Below are 17,688 nucleotides of genomic sequence, written 5' to 3' on the forward strand. Positions count from 1 at the left end.
GTTGACAGTGCATGTCAGAGCAAAAACCAAACCATGAGGTCGAAGGAATTGTCCGTAGAGTTCTGAGACAGGATTATGTCGAGGCACAGATCTGGGGAAGGGTACCAAAATATTTCTGCAGCATTGAAGGTCCTCAAGAACACAGTGGCCTCCATCATTCTTAAATGAAGAAGTTTGGAAACCACCAAAACTCTTCCTAGAGCTGGCTGTCCGGCCAAATTGAGCAATCAAAGGAGAAGGGCCTTGGTCAGGGAGGTGACCAAGAACCCGATGGTCACTCTGACAGAGCTCTTTGCAGCACTCCACCAATTAGGCCTTTATGGTAGAGTGGACAGACAGTAGCCCCTCCTCAGTAAAAGGCACATGACAGCCTGCTTTATTTGCTAAAAAGGCACCCAAAGGACTCTCAGACCATGAGAAACAATATTGAACCCTTTGGCCTGAATGCCAAGCGTCACGTCTGGAGGAATCCTGGCAGCATCCCTACGGTGAAGCATGGTGGTGGCAGCATCATGCTCTGGGGATGTTTTTCAGTGGCAGGGACTGGGAGACTAGTCAGGATCGAGGGAAAGATGAACAAAGCAAAGTACAGAGAGATCCTTGATGAAAACCTGCTCCAGAGTGCTCAGGATCTCAGACTGGGGCGAAGGTTCACCTTCCAACAGGACAACGACCCTAAGTACACAGCCAAGACAACACAGGAGTGGCTTCGGGACAAGTCTCTGAATGTCCTTGAGTGGCCCAGCCAGAGCCCGGACTTGAACACGATCAAACATCTCTGGAGAGACCTGAAAATAACTTTGCAGCGATGCTCCCCATCCAACCTGACAGAGCTTGAGAGGATCTGCAGAAAATAATGGGAGAAACTCCCCAAATACAGGTGTGCCAAGCTTGTAGCGTTATTCCCAAGAAGAATCGAGGCTGTAATCGCTACCAAAGGTGCTTCAACAAAGCACTGAGTAAAGTGTCTGAATACTTATGTAAATGTGATATTTCTGCTGTTGTTTTTTTTATACATTTGCTAAAATTAAAAAAAAAACGTTTTTGCTTTTTCATTATGGGGCATTGTGTGTAGATTGATGAGGGAAAAAATACAATTTCATCAATTTTAGAATAAGGCTGTAATATAACAAAATGTGGAAAAAGTCAAGTCACTTTATCATATGAACTTTGTGTACAGGAAGCTTCACCTCAAAATGGCTACTTCTCCCACACAGCATGCAAACAGTACTCAAATATACTTAAATAACAAAGTTACCAAGGAAACTAAGGGTCAATTCAAGGCTAACTCAAAGCAGGATGCAGATGATAATGACATTCCATTCCGTGGGGCTCAGTCACTGGCTAGGAATGAGGAATTATAGGTACTGTACTGTAGCTTAGCTTAGCTTAAATGTTTCATCTTGTTTCAAGGTATTTGTGTCATGTAGCTTATTTCTGAAATATGAACACGATCAACAGTCAACACTTGCTATTATGAACAGCTTGGCAAGAGACGTACCTAGCTGGTACTGACAAGTGAGGTGAGTCAAGTCAAGTGAAGTGTGTGAAGTGGGTCAAGTAAAGTGAGTCAATTAAAGTCAAGTGAGTCAAGTGAGTCAAGTAAAGTCTGTCAATTAAAGTGAAGTGAGTCAAGTGAAGTGAGTCAAGTAAAGTGAGTCAATTAAAGTGTGTCAATTAAAGTCAAGTGAGTCAAGTGAGTCAAGTAAAGCGTGTCAAGTGAAGTGAAGTGAGTCAAGTGAAGTGAGTCAAGTAAAGTGAGTCAAGTGAAGGGAGAGTGCTATGTATTACAGCATCCTGAATTATTTTCATACATCTTATTTACCCTGTATTATTGTAGTATTACCAACTACAGAGTCACGTAGCCGGATTAAACCAGAACGAACTCTGAACTACCTCACAACGAAGTGGAGCATTCAGTCAGGTTTACCCAGGCTGTGTCCTGTGCTCAGAAACCAGTATTAAGTATCACTGAGAACTACAATGAAACCCCTGTGATAACTAGGCACTAGAGGAATAGTAGTTTATAGCCCAGGTGTGTTTCTGCAGGTGAATCTCACCTGTTTCCTCTCTCCGTCTCGGTCATCCACATAGGACAGGACGAAGTCAATCCTCTTCTTTCCATCCCGGAAGAACACAGAGTCCTTACTCTTTTGATGCTTGTCCACCTGGGAGGAGACAAACAACACACACACACACACACACACACACACACACACACACACACACACACACACACACACAGTCAAACACACCGTCAACACACAAACACAGTCAGCTGACATTCCCAGATATAGGACCCGTTTCCCAGACATAGATTACGCCTCTAGACCTGGAATAAAAAGCTATTTCAATGAATACTCTGTCTGTGAAAATGGTCCATGAAGTACACCACCACACAGGAAAGCCTTGGATGCCTTGAAATGCAAACAGCCTTCAGTTCACTCCCAACTTCAAGATTTGAGTAATCTACACGGGCTATTCAAGGTAGAACCATAGATGAACACATTAGTGAAAAAAGCCAGAACTCTGAACTGAGCTATCCACAGCACACTGAAAATCAATCTATATACTGTCACTGTAACAAGATACATCGAACCAAGATGTAGAATCACTCACAGTATTACTTCCCCTGCGGAGCCGGATGATGAGGACATGCGAGGAGCAGGAGAAACGCAATTCAACCACGGCTGAAATGTTCTACGTTCCATTAAGCATAGTTACATTGAGCATATCAGGAGGTCTGAATCTTGTTTTATCCACATTAGAACTGACCATTGGTCTGGTCATTATCTTAATACACTGAGTCATGGTCAGGTCATTATCTTAATACACTGAGTCATGGTCAGGTCATTATCTTAATACACTGAGTCATGGCCTGGTCATTATCTTAACACACTGAGTCATGGTCTGGTCATTATCTTAACACACTGAGTCATGGCCTGGTCATTATCTTAATACACTGAGTCATGGCCTGGTCATTATCTTAATACACTGAGTCATGGTCTGGTCATTATCTTAATACACTGAGTCATGGTCTGGTCATTATCTTAATACACTGAGTCATGGTCTGGTCATTATCTTAATACACTGAGTCATGGCCTGGTCATTATCTTAACACACTGAGTCATGGTCTGGTCATTATCTTAATACACTGAGTCATGGTCTGGTCATTATCTTAATACACTGAGTCATGGTCTGGTCATTATCTTAATACACTGAGTCATGGTCTGGTCATTATCTTAATACACTGAGTCATGGCCTGGGTCTTCAGTAATCTCGGTTAACCCAGAAATAAAATTTTACAGAATTTGTTTACGTAGTATACCCACGAGAGGTTAGGTCTTGAAAGGTCGGGTCTTAGTCTGGCTCTCAAAGACTTCTGTCTTGATTATAGATTGGGTCTGAGTCTCAAGGACTTCGGTCTTGACTCTATCTCTGGTTAGTTAGCAGATTACAGTAGCCTCTGTCCAAGACGGCACACAGAGCATTCCCACTGGGCACACCATGTCATTTCAACGTGGATAATATTTGGTTGAGATTACAAACTCTATGCACCCGCTCATAAAGAGAGACAAAAGTTAGTTGAATTTCCAATGTTTTATCACTATACTTTCAACCATGTTAAAAACAACAAAATTACAATGGGAAAAATAACATCTGATTGTTGGTTTAGTCCACCCAAATGTCTATCACTGCTAGGGGTGTGCCGAGTAGTCGGACAAAATTAGTATTGCAACGGATATGGGCTATTTTCTGGATACGCCTAAGATCCGAGTATATTTTCAAATTATCTGTGTTCGTAAAAATATTTTCGGGTGCCAGCAAGCATCTTTCTCATGTCAGTCAGTCCCAGAGTTTCTAAAGCATACTGTACAGTCCCAGAGTTTCTAAAGCATACTGTACAGTCCCAGAGTTTCTAAAGCATACTGTACAGTCCCAGAGATTCTAAAGCATACTGTACAGTCCCAGAGTTTCTAAAGCATACTGTACAGTCCCAGAGTTTCTAAAGCATACTGTACAGTCCCAGAGTTTCTAAAGCATACTGTACAGTCCCAGAGTTTCTAAAGCATACTGTACAGTCCCAGAGTTCCTAAAGCATACTGTACAGTCCCAGAGTTTCTAAAGCATACTGTACAGTCCCCAGAGTTTCTAAAGCATACTGTACAGTCCCAGAGTTTCTAAAGCATACTGTACAGTCCCAGAGTTTCTAAAGCATACTGTACAGTCCCAGAGTTCCTAAAGCATACTGTACAGTCCCAGAGTTTCTAAAGCATACTGTACAGTCCCAGAGTTTCTAAAGCATACTGTACTGTCCCAGAGTTTCTAAAGCATACTGTACAGTCCCAGAGTTTCTAAAGCATACTGTACAGTCCCCAGAGTTTCTAAAGCATACTGTACAGTCCCAGAGTTTCTAAAGCATACTGTACTGTCCCAGAGTTTCTAAAGCATACTGTACAGTCCCAGAGTTTCTAAAGCATACTGTACTGTCTTTGAGTCAGACATGCGCTCGGTCCTACGTGCTCTAGATAACTCAACTGGCTAGTTTGCCTGTCTGTAAAGAGATGGGCGGGCTGTACGTTGATCCTGCCGCTCTGATTGGATAGAGTGAAGCTGTATTTTCTCTGTCCACTCGCTTCATAATTTCAACCGATCACTTTTCCTTGCATGCTTTCAGTCTGATCGTTTAGATTGCTGCTGCCTGCTAGTATGATAAATCACAAGGTGAGGATGTTTGTTATCAAGCGATCAATGTGCATAATATCTAACAAGCGGGGCCAAGGGTAGGGGGAAAAAATATGAAACCTATGGGCATTCTGACTGAGTGACAGCAAACTTCGCTGCTCGCTGCAAATTGAGGACACACAGACACAACACTCCGCTCACTGCTCCTAATCTGCAGTATTTTCTTTTGCAGTGAGAACGTGCAACTGTCCATTTCTGGATACAATTATAAATATGAGTATGGCCATGTCGGCACACCCCCTAATCATGGTGCTTTCAACCATTTAAAAGCACAGCAAAGTTCGGGAATACAATGGAAAAAATCGTGTTTATTTATATTTAAAAAATTGCCCACTGGGCACACACTGGTTGAAGGCATTTATAGTTACAGTAACCTCAAAATGTCGCCATGGACGTTACTCATTACATAGTTCCCAAGCTCTCGTTATGTGTTGGTCTGGGTCTCAAGGACTTCTGTCTCGATTAGAGGCCATGGGTAACTGGAGAGAGATCTCAATGAAATGTCAACAAGACAAGACTGACTGCTGTAACAGTAAAAGAAAACAACAACAAAAGAGAAGTTCCATGACTGGCTGGCTTTGCTACTGACTGATTGTTTTCTGTTTCAATATCCACAGTCCAGCTAGCATATCACTCAGAACGAAGCAAGGTACTAGGAATGGTAGACCTATGCTAATGTTTATATTGGAACATATAGTCACTTTTTGTAAATCTATCCTTGTCCCAGAACTGTTAGGTGCTGTCTTGCCAGATAGACAGCACAAATAGTTCAAAGATCAGGCTGGCCTTGTCAAGCAGACCACCATAGTCCCTGTGCCCAAAAACATCAAGGTAACCTAAATGACTATCGCCCAGTAGCACTCGCATCTGTAGCCATGAAGTGCTTTGAAAGGCTGGTTATGGCTCACATCAACACCCTCATCCCAGACACCCAGGACCCACTTGTCACATCCTGACCACAGAAAGCTTTTATTTTCTATGGTAGAGTAGGTCAAGGCGTGACTGGGGGGGTTAGTCTAGTTTATTATTTCTATGTGGGGTTCTAGGTTTGTTTTTCTATGTTGGTGATTGTGTATGATTCCCAATTAGAGGCAGCTGGTAATCGTTGTCTCTAATTGGGGATCATACTTAAGTAGCATGTTTTCCACCTGGGGGTTATGGGATATTGTGTTTATGTGTAGTTTCATTGTCGTCACGTTTCGTTTATTGTTTTTGTATGTTGCTTAGTTTCAATTTATATTAAAAATGTGGAATGCTACTCACGCTGCGCCTTGGTCCGATTATTCTAACGAACGTGACACCACTCCAATTCGCATACCGCCCCAAACAGATCCACAGATGATCCAATTTCCATTGCACTCCACTCTGCTCTTTCCCACTTGGACAAAAGGAACACCTAAGTGAGAATGTTGTTTATTGACTACAGCTCAGACTTCAACACCATAGTTTCCTCCAAGCTCATCTCTAAGCTAAGGACCCTGGGACTGAACAACTCCTTCTGCAACTTGATCCTGGACTTCCTGACAGGACGCCTCAGGTGGTGAGGGTAGGCAACAACACATCCGCCGTGCTGATGTAACCGATGTGAAATGGCTAGTTAGTTAGCGGTGGTGCGCGCTAATAGCGTTTCAATCAGTGACGTCACTCGCTCTGAGACTTGAAGTAGGGTTTCCCCTTGCGTCGCAAGGGACGTGGCTCTTGTGGCGCGATGGGTAACGATGCTTCAGTGGGTGTCAGTTGTTGATGTGTGCAAGGGTCCCTGGTTTGAGCCCGCTTTGGGGCGAAGAGAGGGACGGAACCTACACTGTTACACTGACCCTCAACACGGGTGCCCCCTCAGGGGTGCGTGCTCAGTCCCCTCCTGTACTCCCTGTTCACTCATGACTCCAACACCCTCTTAAGTTTGCCAACAACACGACGGTGGTAGGCCTGATCACCGACGACGATGAGCCAGCCTATAGGGAGAAGGTCAGAGACCTGGCAGTGCTGTGCCAGGACAACAACCTCTCCCTCACCGTCAGCAAGACAAAGGAGCTGATCGTGGACTACAGGAAACAGAGCACGCCCCCATTCACATTGACGGGGCTGTAGTGGAGCGGGTTGAGAGCTTCAAGTTCCTCGGTGTCCACATCACTAAGGACCTATCATGGTCCACATACACCAACACAGTCGTGAAGGGGGCACGACAGTGCCTCTTACCCCTCAGGAGGTTGAAAAGATTTGACATGTGTCCTCAGATCTTCCTTAAAGTCCTTCAGCTGCACCATTGAGAACATCTTGACTGGCTGCATCACCGGCTTGGTATTGCAACTGCTCGGCATCCAACCACAAGGCACTACAGAGGGTAGTGCTTACCGCCCAGTACATCACTGGGGCCGAGTTCCCTGCCACCCAGGACCTCTATACCAGGCGGTGTCAGAGGAAGGCCCTAAAAATTGTCAGACATCAGCCACCCTAGTCGTAGACTGTTCTCTCTGCTACCACACGGCAAGCGGTAGCAATGTACCAAGTCTGGAACCAACAGGACCCTGAACAGCTTCTACCCCCAAGCTATAAGACTGCTAAATAGTTAACCAATATCTCTCCGGATTATCTACATTGACCCTTTTTGCACTAACTTTTTTTCGACTCATCACATACGCCGCTATTACTGTTTATTGTCTGTCTTGTTGCCTAGTTACTACTAGTGAGCTCCAAAAGTATTGGGAAGTTGACATGTTGTTGTTTTGGGTCTGTAATCCAGCACTTTGGACTTGAAATGATACATTCACCATGAGGTTAAAGTGCAGACTGTCAGCTTTAATTTGAGGGTATACCAAATAGTTACACGGATTATCTGCATTCACCCTTTTTGCACTAACCCCCTACTCATTTTTTATTTATTTATTTTATTTCACCTTTATTTAACCAGGTAGGCAAGTTGAGAACAAGTTCTCATTTACAACCCCGTGACCTGGCCAAGATAAAGCAAAGCAGTGCGACAAAAACAACAACACAGGGTTACACATAAACAAACGTACAGTCAATAACACAAAAGAAAAGAAAAGTAGAAAGATCTATGTACAGTGTGTGCAAATGTAGAAGATTAGGGAGGTAAGGCAATAAATAGGCCCTAGAGGCGAAAATAATTACAATTTAGCGTTAATACTGGAGTGATAGATGTGCAGATGATGATGATGTGCAAGTAGAGATACTGGGGGTGCAAAAGAGCAAGAGGATAACTATTAATATGGGGATGAGGTAGTCGGGTGGGCTATTTACAGATGGGCTGTTTACAGGTACAGTGATCGGTAAGCTGCTCTGATTCATCACTTACGCTGCTGCTACTGTTAAACCATCTGTCACTTTATTCCTGGTTATATGTACATCTCTACCTCCATGACCTCTGAACCCTGCCTATCCCCCCCTTATTATTTCTCTATGTTCTCTCTCTCTCTCTCTCTCTCTCTGCATTGTTGGGAAGGACCCGTGACTCAGCATTTCACTGTTAGTCCACACCCGTTGTTTACCAAGCATGTCGATGAATAACATTTTATTTAATCTCTACTGATGTATTTTCTTATTTAGAAACCGGAGCAGTTTTTTTGGAACACTGTCATGGGGCAACTGAACCACCGCAATGGCCGGCCAGTAAAGCTCTTCCAATTCATTTTAAATGCATGATTGGAATTCTTTACTTTGGGTACCCTCCCGCCCGTCCCACCACCACCATATCCTAGCTATGTTTACCAAATACTGCAGCCCCTTGTAATGCACCAGGGACTACGTACTTTCCCCTGTCTGACACACACACACACACACACACACACACACACACACACACACACACACACACACACACACACACACACACACACACACACACACACACAGGAAGCCATGTTGAGAAAGAGACCTGTTCCCTTTCATTGCTGCTACAGCTGTTCATATACCTATAAATAACCAATCTGCACCCCGCACATTCTAGAACCGGCCTTCCTGACGTTGCTACAGTAGATGTCTGGACCATAGCTGCTCTTAGAATTAACACAACATAAAACACTGGGCGAAGTAGTCCCCCCAACACACTAGGTCCAGTCCCACTCTCTGTACCCTCTACCCCTAGAAAAAACTAGACAGGACTCTAACTGCAGTAGAATGATTACAACGTAAAAACTAAACAGGATTAGTTGCAGTAGAATGATCACAACACAACAAAAACTAGACAGGATTAGGTGCAGTAGAATGATTAAAACAAAAACTAAACAGGATTCACTGCAGTAGAATGATTACAACATAACAACTAGACCGGACTCTAGCTGCAGTAGAATGATCATAACATAACAACTAGACAGGACTCTAGCTGCAGTAGAATGATCATAACATAACAACTAGACAGGATTAGCTGCAGTAGAATGATTACAACAAAAACTAGACAGGATTCACTGCAGTAGAATGATTACAACAAGCACTATAGGCATAGCAGTCTCCACACCCTAGACCTCTCACAAACACATTGTTCTGCCTGGGGGGGGGGGGGGTGAATAGAAGAGCACTTACCTCCTCTTCCATGGCACTCTCTCCGGATAGTATGTCTGCCAAACATCAGCTGTGACTCCCGCTATGTCTGCAATGAGCTGAAAGGCAGCAGGGCCTTTTACACAGCCAGAGGAGTTGCTTCTTCCCTGGGTGCACGGACGGACGAGCCCCTAACTCACTTATTTCCTCTCTCCTTTACTCCCTCTCTCCTTTACTCCCTCATTCACAGGGGGAGAGGGGCTTCGTCCAGTCTAGTTGCAGCCCAGGACAAGCACAGACTCGCTCAGGCATCCAGAGGAAAGAGGGAGGAGAGAGAGGAGGGGGAGAGAGAGAGCAGAGGAGAGAGCCAGCGAGAGATGAGAGAGAGAGAGCAGAGCAGAGCAGAGGGAGAGAGAGGGGGAGAGAGAGAGCAGAGGAGAGAGAGCGAGACAGAGAGAGCAGAGGAGGGAGAGAGAGAGAGAGAGATGAGAGAGAGAGAGCAGAGCAGAGGAGGGAGAGAGGGGGAGAGCGAGAGAGACAGAGGAGGCTCCTAGATAACGTCAGCATATCAGCAGCAGAGCCTCCTGTCTGCCAGTAACCCACTAATGTAATGGTTGAGTTCCTGACAGACTACATTGTAGACAGACACATGTCAGATCTTACAATGCCTGGATAGGTATTTAACATATCAGCTGACCACATCATATGGTGCATTCAGAAAGTATTCAGACCCCTTCACTTTTTCCACATTTTGTTACGTTACATCCTTATTCTAAAATTGACTTAAATACATGTTTTTCCTCATCAATATACGCTCAATACTCAATACCTTATTTATGTAAGTATTCAGACCCTTTGCTATGAGACTCGAAATTGAGATCAGGTGCATCCTGTTTCCATTGATCATCCTTGAGATGTTTCTACAACTTGATTGGAGTCCACCTGGGGTAAATTCAATTGATTGCACATGATTTGGAAAGGCACACACCTGTCTATATTAAGGTCCCACAGTTGACAGTGCATGTCAGAGCAAAAACCAAAGCCATGAGGTTGAAGGAATTGTCCGTAGAGCTCCGAGACAGGATTGTGTCGAGGCACAGATCTGGGGAAGGGTACCAAAACATTTCTGAAGGATTTTAGGTCCCCAAGAACATAGTGGTCTCCATCATTCTTAAATTTGCAAACACTTCTAAAAAAAACAGTTTTTGCTTTGTCATTATGTGGTATTGTGATGTCATTATGGGTTATTGTGATGTCATTATGGGGTATTGTGATGTCATTATGGGGTATTGTGATGTCATTATGGGGTATTGTGTGTAGATTGATGAGGAAAAAAACAATTTAATCAATTTTAGAATAAGGCTGTAACGTAACGAAATGTGGAAATAGATGAAGGGGTCCTATTTTCCGAATGCACTGATGCCAGACTGCACAGTCGATGACGTGGCATGCAATCACTGTCCGATGCAGTGCAACACAAGTCGACCAATAACAGCTCTTTGTTTCAACACCAGGGGAGGAAGTGACCTCATAACACTAGGAAGTGATGTCATAACAGGGGCAGAACGTAGCTAAGACGCCAGGGAGCATCTTAATGTACAGAATGAAGAGAATACAGAACTGTGAGAGTATAGAGGTATGACAAATGCATTGTGACTTCTCTGATTTCCTCAATGCATTTTGTTTTTTAATCTATACATGAAACATCCATTCACTACATTCCCCTGATGATAGAATGCAGAGGATCCCGACAGGGCATCAAAACAGAAAGCCATTTTTTTTTTCTTGGAGAAGAAAACTTGAATCAGGTTGAGCACTGCAAAAATAACCTAGAGATCCTAGAACCATGACTCGCTGACATCTCTGCCTGACAACATTCAGAGATACATGTTGCTGACAAAGCAATTCAAGGAGCCTATATCCGACACTATATTACACAATGAACACATACACTATGGCTATTCGTCGTTCAACCAAATCAATACAAACAACCTTAAGACCTGAAAACAACACCAGAGAACAAAGTACAGAGACAAGCCGTAGCATGATAACATCAGACACATGTTTCTGTAATTGACTGGGCCATGTGTCATGTAATCTACAGATGAACCCTGAGGAACGTCAACAAACCATAAACTCGTGAAGAAACCAATTCGATCCCTATATTCACTTTTTCCCTTGGCCCTAACCCTTCAACGTTTGCAGATCTGTAAGGTGGAAATCAATATGGTACAGACAAAAAGGTGCTATCCAGAACCGAAAAAGGGGTCGTCGGCTGTCCACATAAGGAGAACCTTTTGAAGAACCCCTTTCGGTTCCAGGTAGAACCCGTTCCAGGGTTTTCACAGACGGCTCTACATGGTACCCGTTCTACCTGGAACCAAAAATATATTATACTGTTCTGTAGGCTTCACCATGCCGTAAATATATTATACTGTATATAGGCTTCACCATGTTGTAAATATATTATACTGTTCTGTAGACTTCACCATGTTGTAAATATATTATACTGTATATAGGCTTCACCATGTTGTAAATATATTATACTGTATATAGGCTTCACCATGTTGTAAATATATTATACTGTATATAGGCTTCACCATGTTGTAAATATATTATACTGTATATAGGCTTCACCATGTTGTAAATATATTATACTGTATATAGGCTTCACCATGCTGTAAATATATTATACTGTATATAGGCTTCACCATGTTGTAAATATATTATACTGTATATAGGCTTCACCATGTTGTAAATATATTATACTGTATATAGGCTTCACCATGTTGTAAATATATTATACTGTATATAGGCTTCACCATGCCGTAAATATATTATACTGTACTGTATATAGGCTTCACCATGCCGTAAATATATTATACTGTATATAGGCTTCACCATGTTGTAAATATATTATACTGTATATAGGCTTCACCATGCTGTAAATATATTATACTGTACTGTATATAGGCTTCACCATGTTGTAAATATATTATACTGTAGGCTTCACCATGTTGTAAATATATTATACTGTATATAGGCTTCACCATGCTGTAAATATATTATACTGTATATAGGCTTCACCATGCTGTAAATATATTATACTGTATATAGGCTTCACCATGCTGTAAATATATTATACTGTATATAGGCTTCACCATGCTGTAAATATATTATACTGTATATAGGCTTCACCATGTTGTAAATATATTATACTGTACTGTATATAGGCTTCACCATGTTGTAAATATATTATACTGTACTGTATATAGGCTTCACCATGTTGTAAATATATTATACTGTACTGTATATAGGCTTCACCATGCTGTAAATATATTATACTGTACTGTATATAGGCTTCACCATGTTGTAAATATATTATACTGTATATAGGCTTCACCATGCTGTAAATATATTATACTGTATATAGGCTTCACCATGTTGTAAATATATTATACTGTATATAGGCTTCACCATGTTGTAAATATATTATACTGTACTGTATATAGGCTTCACCATGTTGTAAATATATTATACTGTATATAGGCTTCACCATGTTGTAAATATATTATACTGTATATAGGCTTCACCATGTTGTAAATATATTATACTGTACTGTATATAGGCTTCACCATGCTGTAAATATATTATACTGTACTGTATATAGGCTTCACCATGTTGTAAATATATTATACTGTATATAGGCTTCACCATGCTGTAAATATATTATACTGTACTGTATATAGGCTTCACCATGCTGTAAATATATTATACTGTACTGTATATAGGCTTCACCATGTTGTAAATATATTATACTGTACTGTATATAGGCTTCACCATGCTGTAAATATATTATACTGTACTGTATATAGGCTTCACCATGTTGTAAATATATTATACTGTATATAGGCTTCACCATGCTGTAAATATATTATACTGTATATAGGCTTCACCATGTTGTAAATATATTATACTGTATATAGGCTTCACCATGTTGTAAATATATTATACTGTACTGTATATAGGCTTCACCATGTTGTAAATATATTATACTGTATATAGGCTTCACCATGCTGTAAATATATTATACTGTATATAGGCTTCACCATGCCGTAAATATATTATACTGTACTGTATATAGGCTTCACCATGCCGTAAATATATTATACTGTACTGTATATAGGCTTCACCATGCCGTAAATATATTATACTGTACTGTATATAGGCTTCACCATGTTGTAAATATATTATACTGTACTGTATATAGGCTTCACCATGCTGTAAATATATTATACTTCAGTATATAGGCTTCACCATGTTGTAAATACATTATACTGTACTGTAGGCTTCACCATGCTGTAAATATATTATACTGTATATAGGCTTCACCATGCCGTAAATATATTATACTGTACTGTATATAGGCTTCACCATGTTGTAAATATATTATACTGTACTGTATATAGGCTTCACCATGCTGTAAATATATTATACTTCAGTATATAGGCTTCACCATGTTGTAAATATATTATACTGTACTGTATATAGGCTTCACCATGCTGTAAATATATTATACTTCAGTATATAGGCTTCACCATGTTGTAAATACATTATACTGTACTGTAGGCTTCACCATGCTGTACATATATCCTATTTAATTCAGATGTAGACCATGGGTCTATGCCAACACGCCCTGACTGTGGAGGGGATGGTTACAGTGTACAGAACATACATAGGGATTCCATATGTGTAATCTATAATTACAGGAAATGAGAGAGAGCTGTTGTAACTAACGACGTCTCGGTCTCAAAGACAGCAGCCTCCCAGCTTCCTCCCTGCCGTGGATAACATGGTGCCATGGATAACATAGGCTAGGCCTCCCTGTCATGGATCTCTGGGCTGTTCTAGTGGTCTAGCTCAGATAAATGCTTAGAGGAGCTAATTCAGGCACCAGGGAAGGTTAAACAGGGTTAGCGAGGAATTACGGTAAAGGGCCGTTCCTTTTCTTCTTCTAAAGTAGTAAGGATATGTAATTTTCCCTCTGATGAGATGATGAGCGGTAGGCTTAATGTTAACTCCCTGTAAAGATGAGTGAAACCACTGGATCGCACACACTCTTAGAAAAAAGACTTCCAAAAGGGTTCTACTACATAAAGGGTTGTCCCCAATAGGGTAACAATTTTGTGTTCCATGTAGAACCCTCTGTGAAAAGGGTTCTACATGGAACCCAAAATGATTCTACCTAGAACCCAAAGGGTTCTACCTGGAACTGAAAAGGGTTCTTCAAATGCATCTGCTATGGGGACAGCCAAAGAACCCTTTTAGGTTCTAGATAGCTCCTTTTGTCTCAAAGTGTAGAAGCTATTAGATAACCACACTGCTCATTGGAAGACTGAACAAAACCTATTCTGAAGTGATAGGTGTCTTAACTAGAAAAAAAATCTCACTCTGAAATATCAAATCTAAATTTATTTACAACTTTATACAAGCCTTTCTACGGTATTTTAAGACTTTATCACTTAAAGGCAGATTGTCACACCCTGATCTGTTTCACCTGTCTTTGTGATTGTCTCCACCCACCTCCAGGTGTCACTCGTTTTCCCTATTAGTCCCTGGGTATTTATTCCTGTGTTCCCTGTTCGTCTGTTGCCAGTTCGTCTCGTCAAGTCAACCAGCGTGTTTTTTCCGTGCTACCTGCTTTCCCCCCCCCCCCTTATCTCTGTTTGCTTGTCCTCCCGGGTTTTGACCCTTGCCTGCCTTGACTCTGAACCCGCCTGTCTGACCATACTGCCTGCCTGCCACTCTGTATCTCCTGGACTCTGACCTTGTTATGATCTTTTGCCTGTCCACGACCGTTCTCTTGTCTGCCCCTTGGATTATAATAAATATCAGAGACTCGAACCATCTGCTTCTCGTGTCTGCATCTGGGTCTCGCCCTATGCCCTTATAGCAGATAACAGTAAAAGCCAGAAGTGCAGTCAGAAACGTGATTTGCCTGTTTTGTGTATATATATGTCCACACTATGAGGTTGGAATAATACTGTGAAATTGTGTAAATGATGATAATGCCCTTTTAGTGTAAGAGCTGTTTGAAAAGACCCCCTGAAATGTCAGCCTGTTTTGGTGGGATGGAGTTTTGGGCTGCCTTGTGACATCCCCAGGCGGTAAATTAGTTAATAGACCAATAAGAAAGAGCGTTCCAAACCTCTCTGCCAATAACAGCTAGTTTTCAGTTTTTCCCTCCCCACTCAAATCCTTCCCAGACAGTCCCAGCAAAATTCTTGCTTGAAAAATTGCTTTATGCTAAGAAGCTATTTTTGATCATTGCAAACAATCACAGTAAGGTACTTAATTGTTAACCAGAAATGATTTGATAATGAGATGAAAAATGTCTGCATTGGAGCTTTAAGTAAAGTATGAGTTAAACACGGAAGCGTTTTAGAACGCAGTACAGTGGTCTAATAGGAAGGGTTTAGAACGCAGTACAGTGGTCTAATAGGAAGGGTTTAGAATGCAGTACAGTGGTCTAATAGGAAGGGTTTAGAACGCAGTACAGTGGTCTAATAGGAAGGGTTTAGAATGCAGTACAGTGGTCTAATAGGAAGGGTTTAGAATGCAGTACAGTGGTCTAATAGGAAGGGTTTAGAATGCAGTACAGTGGTCTAATAGGAAGGGTTTAGAACGCAGTACAGTGGTCTAATAGGAAGGGTTTAGAACGCAGTACAGTGGTCTAATAGGAAGGGTTTAGAACGCAGTACAGTGGTCTAATAGGAAGGGTTTAGAACGCAGTACAGTGGTCTAATAGGAAGGGTTTAGAACGCAGTACAGTGGTCTAATAGGAAGGGTTTAGAACGCAGTACAGTGGTCTAATAGGAAGGGTTTAGAACGCAGTACAGTGGTCTAATAGGAAGGGTTTTAGAACGCAGTACAGTGGTCTAATAGGAAGGGTTTAGAACGCAGTACAGTGGTCTAATAGGAAGGGTTTAGAATGCAGTACAGTGGTCTAATAGGAAGGGTTTAGAACGCAGTACAGTGGTCTAATAGGAAGGGTTTAGAATGCAGTACAGTGGTCTAATAGGAAGGGTTTAGAATGCAGTACAGTGGTCTAATAGGAAGGGTTTAGAACGCAGTACAGTGGTCTAATAGGAAGGGTTTAGAACGCAGTACAGTGGTCTAATAGGAAGGGTTTAGAACGCAGTACAGTGGTCTAATAGGAAGGGGTTAGAATGCAGTACAGTGGTCTAATAGGAAGGGTTTAGAACGCAGTACAGTGGTCTAATAGGAAGGGGTTAGAATGCAGTACAGTGGTCTAATAGGAAGGGTTTAGAATGCAGTACAGTGGTCTAATAGGAAGGGTTTAGAACGCAGTACAGTGGTCTAATAGGAAGGGGTTAGAATGCAGTACAGTGGTCTAATAGGAAGGGTTTAGAATGCAGTACAGTGGTCTAATAGGAAGGGTTTAGAATGCAGTACAGTGGTCTAATAGGAAGGGGTTAGAATGCAGTACAGTGGTCTAATAGGAAGGGGTTAGAATGCAGTACAGTGGTCTAATAGGAAGGGTTTAGAACGCAGTACAGTGGTCTAATAGGAAGGGTTTTAGATTTCCGATTAGATGCTGTTGAAGGGGAGAATGATTAGACATCCTCATAAAAACTGGTCACATGATGCTGAAACCTGACCACTACTTAGAGAGGCAGGCAGTGAGGGGGGATGGGCGACCTACATTACACAAGAAACAACACACTTCACTGCAGCACTGTCATGAAGATAGAACAGGGTCATGAGGATAGAACAGGGTCATGAGGATAGAACAGGGTCATGAGGATAGAACAGGGTCATGAGGATAGAACAGGGTCATAAGGATAGGGCAGGGTCATGAGGATAGGGCAGGGTCATGAGGATAAGAGGGTCATGAGGATAGAACAGGGTCATGAGGATAGAACAGGGTCATGAGGATAGAACAGGGTCATGAGGATAGAACAAGGTCATGAGGATAGAACAGGGTCATGAGGATAGGACAGGGTCATGAGGATAGGACAGGGTCATGAGGATAGGACAGGGTCATGAGGATAGGACAGGGTCATGAGGATAGGGCAGGGTCATGAGGATAGGGCAGGGTCATGAGGATAGGACAGGGTCATGAGGATAGGACAGGGTCATGAGGATAGGACAGGGTCATGAGGATAGGGCAGGGTCATGAAGATAGGACAGGGTCAAGAGGTTAAGACAGGGTCATGAGGATAAGACAGGGTCATGAGGTAGGGCTGGGTCATGCGGATAAGAGGGTCATGAAGATATGGCAGGGTCAAGAGGTTAAGACAGGGTCATGAGGATAAGACAGGGTCATGAGGATAAGAGGGTAATGAAGATAGGACAGGGTCATGAGGACAAGACAGGGTCATGAGGATAAGAGGGTCATGAGGATAAGACAGGGTCATGCGG

General features: G+C 42.1%; 1 protein-coding gene across 2 annotated transcripts in view; it reads right to left on the reverse strand.

The window, feature by feature from the left end:
* The window catches only part of LOC115196573 (anoctamin-5), a 57,281-nt gene that overhangs the window by 23,993 nt on the left and 15,600 nt on the right, over window positions 1-17,688 (reverse strand). Inside the window, exons 1-2 of one of the 2 annotated variants that reach the window (XM_029757415.1) lie at window positions 9,286-9,561; window positions 2,061-2,168 (exon numbers count right to left, since the gene is read on the reverse strand). In XM_029757415.1, coding sequence (XP_029613275.1) covers window positions 2,061-2,168; window positions 9,286-9,297 — 120 coding nt within the window. In that variant the 5' untranslated portion in view covers window positions 9,298-9,561. Of the gene's footprint in view, window positions 1-2,060; window positions 2,169-9,285; window positions 9,562-17,688 lie in introns of those variants that run through there. The other variant, XM_029757414.1, reaches the window with a different exon arrangement.

The sequence above is a fragment of the Salmo trutta genome, chromosome 7 (genome assembly GCF_901001165.1).
Source record: "Salmo trutta chromosome 7, fSalTru1.1, whole genome shotgun sequence".
Classification (NCBI taxonomy): domain Eukaryota; kingdom Metazoa; phylum Chordata; class Actinopteri; order Salmoniformes; family Salmonidae; genus Salmo; species Salmo trutta.